General features: G+C 36.4%; 1 protein-coding gene across 1 annotated transcript; it reads right to left on the bottom strand.

The window, feature by feature from the left end:
* Positions 1-37: 37 nt before the first annotated feature.
* On the bottom strand, positions 38-7,018 carry aldh3a2a (aldehyde dehydrogenase 3 family, member A2a). Its single transcript, XM_056757317.1, has 11 exons — positions 6,773-7,018; positions 6,208-6,390; positions 5,884-6,125; positions 5,544-5,616; positions 5,234-5,442; positions 5,048-5,165; positions 4,830-4,971; positions 4,589-4,755; positions 1,670-1,769; positions 1,348-1,586; positions 38-781 (listed from the first exon to the last, which is right to left on the bottom strand). The coding sequence occupies exons 2-11, from the start codon at positions 6,367-6,369 to the stop codon at positions 767-769; spliced, it is 1,467 nt and encodes a 488-aa protein (XP_056613295.1). The 5' UTR covers positions 6,370-6,390; positions 6,773-7,018; the 3' UTR covers positions 38-766.
* Between the last annotated feature and the right edge of the window lie 1,350 nt (positions 7,019-8,368).

The following is an 8,368-nucleotide window of genomic DNA, read 5'->3' on the forward strand; positions in this document are numbered from 1 at the left end:
CCAACTCCTTTTTGCAATGAATCAAAAGACACAAAAGTGCATTAAACATCATCTAAGTTTATTTAGTTTGATTCATCAAATTACACTTTTACAAAAAAGCCATTATGAACCTTTTGCAACGTTCAGTAATTCATTTTTTTTCAACAATGTCGATTTAATAAATGAACATTCCAAAGATTATATATACTGTGCAGTATTTCAAGAGTTATGTTTTCACACACACTACAGCTTACTTATTCTTTCATATTTCTCCTCATTTATGCATAAAAACCTTTGATAGAAAATGAGTTGCCTTCAAGACAAAGGTCTTTAATTTTAGTAGTACACAGGTCAACATAATTGTAAAACATTTAATAGATTGCTGATAATTGTTACTGAGAACAGTTATCAAATGATAACACAAGTGGCATTATCCCTATATGAGTTCTGTGATCCCGATTGTTGCCAAGTTATAAATCAATACATTTTTAATGACTCCTTAGGATGAACACAATCTTACCTGTATATGCAAAAATGTTCATATGTATTCAGACCAATAAAAGAATGCAGACCCGCAGGAGAAACCTTTCCTTGTATTTAACTCATCTTGCAGTTAAAATCATTTGTAGTCTTAAAAAGTGATTTATTTTATATCTAATTGACTCTATTGCAAGTAACATGTACAACTAGCTGTCTACTGTGTTTAAAATAAACTGCTTGATACAATCATTACAATCCCTGTGAATTCCTGTGTGTCCAAAGAGATCTTCAGCTTCCCTTCCACAAATTATCGCAGAAATCTCTGCAACAAGAAATCACAAGAAATGGTTTACAGTAAGAAAACATGTTAAGAAATGCGTCAGGGCAAAGGCTTCTGTTGCAGTCTACGTGGCGACATTGTACCAATTATTCCGTGGAAAAAGGAACGGATATTTTCCTTTTAATTTTATCAACAGTACTTTAGTGCAGCAGCCAAACCTACTTAACCATGTCCTCGATTTCCTTGATGCTTTCCTTACTTGGCAGAATACAAAATACATTTTGCGGTGACACAGACTCTTTGAAACAAACTCTGTGGTGATACATTATGTATAGACAAATATTATGTGGTATTTATAAATATTAAAAAGGTTACAGATTAAATGGCCAGTGATACAATTTTATTGATTAAATGTTTATTCCTGTGGATATCCTAGTATGGAAATTTACAGAAAGGTTATTACAGTATTAGTTTATACTTTGTCATTTTACTAAGTTTAGATAGCAGAAACTGTATAACTACTTTTAAATATGACCATAAGCAATCCTATTATAATCCATTTCTTTATATTCAGGTAGAGTACATCCTGAATAGAGGCAACTTCTCACCTGCACCACAAAAGCTGCCAATGCAGCAACCATAGCCACCTGTGCCATCTGACGCCACTTAGCCAGATTTATCTGCTTTAAGAGAAAGAAACGTGCCCAGCGTAACTTCTCTGCAGTGTGAGGGGGGTATCGCATCTGATTGACCATCTCCATGTTCAACTTCTTAATGAGACAGCTGCGTAGGTGACTGAGTTGGTCAAAACTATATTTGCCATGGTAACGACCGGTTCCACTATTTCCTGGTAAGAAAGAATCAATACATCCATTGTCTTTCACTGTTAAGGATCAGAATGGCTCTCTGAAGTAAAAGCCTGACACTTACCGACACCACCGAAAGGTAAATCACTGATTGTATAATGCACCAGACAGTCATTTGCTAAGAGCGCTCCACTGGATGTATCCGATATCATCTGTTTGATAATCTGAGGAAAAAAAATATAGTTTAGATGTCACAGAACGATAAATCAATCAGCTATATTGTAAAAAGGATAGTGTTCTTGGGGTGTATTACAGAAAGATTGTAACTTAAGAAATCTTGTCCTATCTGTTCGGTAACCATGGTAATTTCAGTCCGGACCTTATTTAGGACAAAAGCTATTACAGAACAACATTTCCTTAGTGCATAATCTTATCTTAACTGCAGATAGGAAAGGTGTGTTACAGAAGAGTTTTAGCTTGGCAAATAATCCTATAAACAGAAAAAACACTCACAATTGCACTGTCCAACAATGGCATTTAATTATTAATAATTGAAAATGAAGAATGTTTAATGAAAGAAAGCCTCTTGGAGGACCCTGAAGATGTTTTACATCTGTGATGACAAAACACTTATTAGCATGTACAGAATGTGGCGCAACTTGACATTACAGGTAGCACAGAAACTGCAACCAGCATTACAGAGGCAAAGTGTCACAGAGAATTACTGGTTATAGTGACTAATGCTGTACCTAAATTAAAAAGTCACATAACAACCTGCTTTTGATCCAGAATGCAGCGGCAAGAGTGGTCTTCAATGAACCGAAGAGATCGCACGTCACTCCTCTCTTCATTAAGTAAAATTGGCTCCCTATAGTTGCTCCAATCTAATTCAAGGGCTCCTGGCCTACAACACCACCACTCATTTGGCAGCCCCTTATCTTCACTCGATACTGCAGACTTATATACCCGCCAGATCCGTGCGCTGTGCAGACGAGCGACGTCTTGTGGTGCCATCCCAAAAAGGTAAAAAAGAACTCACATACTTTCTCGGGGTCGATTCCACATTTATGGAATGATCTGCCTGCTGTTACAAGATCAGCAGAGTCTGTAGCCATCTTTAAGGATCGTCTAAAAAAAACACATCTCTTCAGTCAACACCTGACTGATCAGTTCTGACTTCTATCTTTTTTCTACTCATTAAAAAATGTATTTAATAAAAGTAGCTCTGTATACTGTGGTAGGCTATATGAGACCAGGGTCCGTATGTATAAAACTTCTAAAAAATGCTCCTAAGAATTGTCTTAAACTTTGAGTTAAGTGTCAAAAAATTCTTAGTAAGAAGTAGGACTTTTTTAAGAGTAGGAGCCTTTTATGAAGAACCGAAGCGCAAATTTCAGTAAAGTTTAATACTGATTCTTAAGTTCTGACTTAAGTGTCGTAAACTAAGGACTACAATGATTTAAACACAAAATGACCGCCCTTGACCTCTGAATCAGCCAATAGGGAGTCGGCAAGGGTCAGAGTAGAGCAGCATTGCACCATTTATTCACGACTGAATTAAGACATTAATTAATTCAGACATAACATTAATATATATATTTTAATTCATTTTCAATTCTGTATATTTAGCTCCAATCCATGACTTATTTGGGTAAAATAAACCAAAATTTTGGTATTGGGCATGTTGAAAACTGTCGTTACGCTTATAATAGTGATATATTAAGCTGTACCCTTTTATGTGAAATTGTACATCGATTGACGTCAACCCATATGAAGATAAATTCATTCATTCACCTGCGATTTTTCAAAAATAGATGTCGACAGAGAAGCAAAATTTAAATATTGCAGTTTCAAAAATTGCGCAAAAATATTACAAATATGTATCCATTTTGGCTTGGTTTCATACAATCTTAATTGAGTTTTAACAGTTAATTTAGAGAATTATCTTGCTGACTGACACCCTATATTAGTATTATAAAGAAAAAAGCTGCAAATCCTTGAAAAAATGTATTTAAATTGTTTTATATTATAATATTATTTCATGCACTCCCTGTCATCATATCAGTCCTACACATTGTTTCTTTGTTGTAAAGTCAGTGGTATCTGCCTTTGTACTGCCATCTTGTTACTCTTAATAGGTCAGGAGACCTCTTCAGCTTTCTTAAATAATTTATGAGCTGAGACCTTATCTTAACACTTAAGTGTAAGAGTAAGAGTAAAATTACGTCATTCTTAGAATTTTGACACACTTGAGAGTAAAATTTGACTCTGTGTGGTTTTATACATATGGGCCCAGCTTTCTTTTATTGCACTTATGCTTTTTGTTGTCCTTATGTTTTTCCAATTGTTTCCATTGTTGCCATCATCTAGAAGTCGCTTTGGATATAAGCGTCTGCTAAATGACTAAATGTAAATGTTTTTACTTTAACGTTACCTTCATAGTGCACTTTCTCAATAACACCCATCGTTCGTGTTTCCAAAAGTGTTAGTGATGGAGTTGGCTCGTTCCCCCTCTTGTTTTCCTCATCTCCCTTGCCTTTAGGGCCGCTTTCTTTTCGGTTTCGCTTGGAAGGGTGGTAAACTTTTCTTCACAGCCTCAGCTGTACGGTTAATACAGGATGCTGCAGACACATTATCAGCAACTCTTGTCCACTCCCTGTCTTTATCTTCGTGAATGAGTGAAGGTGAAAACTTACCATATAGTGTCGGCTTTGCCTTTTCTACCAAATGTATTGAAGTTTCTATTTCCGCCGCACTTAAATTAAAAGCTCGCCGTTTTTTTTCATGTTGTTTACCTCATCAATAGCTCGCACAGTGTTGGTTGCTTGGTAACAGACCTGAAAATGGATTGCCGAGCTTGATGGTGCAATTTAGGATTTCCTAACTAGATAAAAGATACCATTTTGTAAGATAGGATAGGAATCTTAAATCAAGTTAAGATTTCCTTCGGTAATTCGAATTTGTGAAAAATTCTAAATCAACGCATCATATCTTAAATCAAGACCTAGGATAAGAAACTTTCTGTAATACGCCACCCTGTTACCTTATTGCTGGAAGAGAAAACATAAAGTGCTAGTGGCTTCTCTCGTTCATTGATGAACTGAATGGCTTCTTTTATACCGTTTACGTTGACGATGGGCAAAATTGGCCCAAAGATCTCTTCCTGCATCACTTTGGATTGTGATGTCACATCCTTCAGAACAGTGGGAGCTGAAGCAGACAGATACAGGAATCTTGACAGTATAAAACAATTATTATAAAACCATAACAAAATGGATACATACCAATATAGCACTCCGCTTCATCACTGTCTCCTCCAACAGCCACTGTGCTATCCTCAATAAGTGCTATTAACCTCTTAAAATGGCGCTGATTGATAATGCGCCCATAGTCTTCAAAGCTCTTAGGGTCATTTGTATAAAACTCCTGTCAGGGCATGAAAAAAATGATGCAGTCATGGGGTAAAAGACAGAAGCAATAAAACGTACTGTATATACTAGACCTTGATGCATTTCTGGATCTCATCAATCACTTTGTCCTGGATGCTGGGTTCACAGAGGATGTAATCAGGTGCAATGCAGGTTTGGCCACAGTTGACATACTTTCCCCATGTTATCCGGCTATAAATTAAAAAGCATTAGAAAGCAAGTATTAGTTACCATGACTTATTAACTCAAAGCAAACTCACCGGCAGGCTATTCTAATGTCACAGTTCTTGTCAATGTAACAAGGGCTTTTTCCACCCAGTTCCAAAGTGACCGGTGTGAGATGGTGAGACGCTGCCTCCATAACCAGTTTGCCCACTGTGCTGTTGCCAGTGTAGAAGATGTGGTCAAAACGCTGCTTCAACAGCTCCTGGGTCTCTGGAACACCTCCTGTTACCACTGGATACATCTCCTGATACGTTAATAAAACATATATATAAACATATAATATATAAATGATGATATATCAACAACAATAATATTTTTAAGAATGAAATGTGATTGAAGTATTACAGGGTCAAGGTAGTGACGAAGGAGCTCCATGACTTCTGCTGTGTGAGAGCTCACTTCTGATGGCTTTGTTATCGCAAGCATTTCCTAAAGAATCAAAGAAATCAAGCAAAGGTTTAACATTTAAGAGCAACCGTGCAGGAAAGATTAACAGCTTTTCGGTCGTTTTTTCAATCATTTGGCTTTAGACGAATCATGCGTATGAGCCATGTAGACTAATTTATTACACATTAACTGTGCTTTATTGGACCTTGAAAAACCCCAACCTGTTTAATCTGTATTGGGAATGAGGAAATGTGTCCTGGATTATATTTTTTTACGAACAAAGTGAAGATGATGAAAAAAAGCTTTACCTGCAGCAATGGCCCCTACGAGGGGTTGTAGGGTCACTGCTATTGGATAGTTCCATGCCCCAATGATAAGCACCACACCAAGAGGCTCCGGGTGTATGAAGACCTCATCGGACATGGTGAGAAGATTCTTGGACACTGGACGAGGAGCTGCCCATTCAGCCAACTTGCTGACAGCCAGATTGATTTCTCCAACCAAGCCTAGGATCTCATACAGTTGTGTTGAATTTTCACTCTGTCACATCAAAAACAACACGTTTAGTACAAATACACTAAATAAATGAATGACTGTAGAGAATGTGAAAAAAATGATCCACCTTATAGAGGTCTTTTCTCAAGGCATCAGTAATGTCCTTTTCTCTTTCTGTAATGAATCGACTTAGGTTTTTTAGTTGTTGAATTCTGTACTCCAGGGGTTTAGATCTTCCAGTCAGAAAAGCCTTTCTGGCGTGTTGAACAGCCAGCTGCTCCATAGACATTTCGGAAAATCAGTCTAGACTCTAGAAGGACAGTTTGAGGACAAAGAATTCAGGAAATAAAACAGAAAACATACAGTTGCATTCTGTGCATTTCTACAATGATTTTCAACCAAAATATTATGGGTTGACTGTGACTATTGTGGTGAGACCATAACACAATTGTACTATGATTTCAACGCAAAAAATATATATTTACTGTAGTTAATTAAATCTTTTGTTAATTTTCCTAAGTGTAACAGTGAAATGAGGGTAAATGTACATTATGAGTATCAATATATTTCGCAACATTTAACATATCGAAACAATTGCACATCAGACAATTTATGTTATATCCCTTTACTGTTCCCTGACATAAAATTCGATGATATTAAATGTACAAGTTTAACTTTGCACACTTTCTCACCTCTGTAAGGAGTGACATTAAATTAGTTTTCTCTCCAGGGGTTGCATCGAAGCTCAGATAGACGTATTCGAAGTACGTTTTGTCTCAGTGAAATGAAAATGCAACACCTTTACTAAATAACACGCAATGTATCAATTTAAAGTATCTGTTGTGAGAAAAAGGTTCGCACATACACAGCAAAAGGGTTATAAGTGCGTTACCTCTAATCAGAAACGACCGTGATTGGCCAACATGTCATCCTGTTTAGCCATTGCTGATAAAGGTAACAGGAAACCACGTGACAAAGATTTAAAGGACTTGCCTCGGCGGTGGTGTGGACAATTATTTATTCCAGTATAATAACACTAAGACAGTTTAATACGAACTGAACTGAAAATATTTAGTAAAGAGTGAAGATAGGAATATTAATATTTAGACTGAATAAATTTGAAAAACACGCGGTGAGGCTACGCCACGCCCACTTTTGTCAAACTGTTCCTGTTTCTTCGCCTAATTTAATACAATGAATTCACACTACAGCGCCATCCACAGTATGCATTATTAACTACATCAGACATATCTACAAGAGTGAGATTTAAACATCATCGGTCGACAGGTCATAGAATCGACTAGACAAGTTTAAGACTGTTAATCATTTAGTAAAGTCTGTTGTGTGCTATTGTTGTGGCCACGTTAAGGAGTATGGATTAGCACATGGTAAAGTTAAAGTTTAATACAGGTTTGTTAATGGAGGATCTATCATCTCTAAATATTGTATGAATCAGTGGATATTGTCTGACAAAAATAGATTTATACTTAAATGCAGTGACTAAGAGTTAGGTTTAGTGTCAGGCAACGTCTACTGCATCTACTGTTTTCCTTTTTATAATGTTTAAATGAACATGATAAGAGACAAGTGAGCTATACAACTTGTTTGAAATGATGGTGTGTCATTCAAACTGTTTTCTGATGTGGTGTACTTAGCCCTTTTACCTTTATTCATTTTGAACTTTAATATTATTTGTTTTTCCTAGGTCAGGTAAAGTATGTTGAGTCCGACCTTAGGCGTTTCAAAAGACTCCTTTATGATATGCTCTTGCTCTTAAAACACTACAACTGAAGACCCAGGTAGGCAGCTTTTGTAATCAAACAGTTCAAGTTCTTTTAATTAGATTTCTTTCTATAATAAATAAATGATATTAAGGCAAATGTAATGCAGTGAAGCATATACGGCAAGCAAGGTGTGAGTCAAAGGTCATTAGGCTATGGACTATATTCCTCTTCTGCGTCATGATGTTTCAGTACTTTCATGAGTAGACACACCCATACAGAACTGATCAATACTTGTACAATCTACTCCATTCAGTACATTTCTTAGAAAAACAACAACCTAGACCATTTTGTCGGCTATGGTCTCAATAAACTTATACAATTACAATAGAATTAAGACATTTCTTGTCATCTTCTTTGGTTTATCAGATAATGAATACAATTTTCATTTTAGATTTGCCAAGCTCTGAAATGGTGCGGTAGGCTTCAGATATCGTGGACAAACCGCTGGTTTATACCACAGAGAAGATAAATCATCTGTCAGTACAGTGAGGTTTATCAACTGCT

This window comes from Triplophysa dalaica, chromosome 9, assembly GCF_015846415.1.
Source record: "Triplophysa dalaica isolate WHDGS20190420 chromosome 9, ASM1584641v1, whole genome shotgun sequence".
In the NCBI taxonomy this organism is placed as follows: Eukaryota; Metazoa; Chordata; class Actinopteri; order Cypriniformes; family Nemacheilidae; genus Triplophysa; species Triplophysa dalaica.

Excerpts from the sequence above, each read along its gene's own strand:
- aldh3a2a (XM_056757317.1), bottom strand. The coding sequence starts at position 6,369 with ATGTCTATGGAGCAGCTGGCTGTTCAACACGCCAGAAAGGCTTTTCTG. Across the intron at positions 4,756-4,829 it reads TGAAGCGGAGTGCTATATTG|CTCCCACTGTTCTGAAGGAT; the intron begins GTATGTATCCAT and ends TGTCTGCTTCAG. Across the intron at positions 1,587-1,669 it reads TTTACCTTTCGGTGGTGTCG|GAAATAGTGGAACCGGTCGT; the intron begins GTAAGTGTCAGG and ends CTTTCTTACCAG.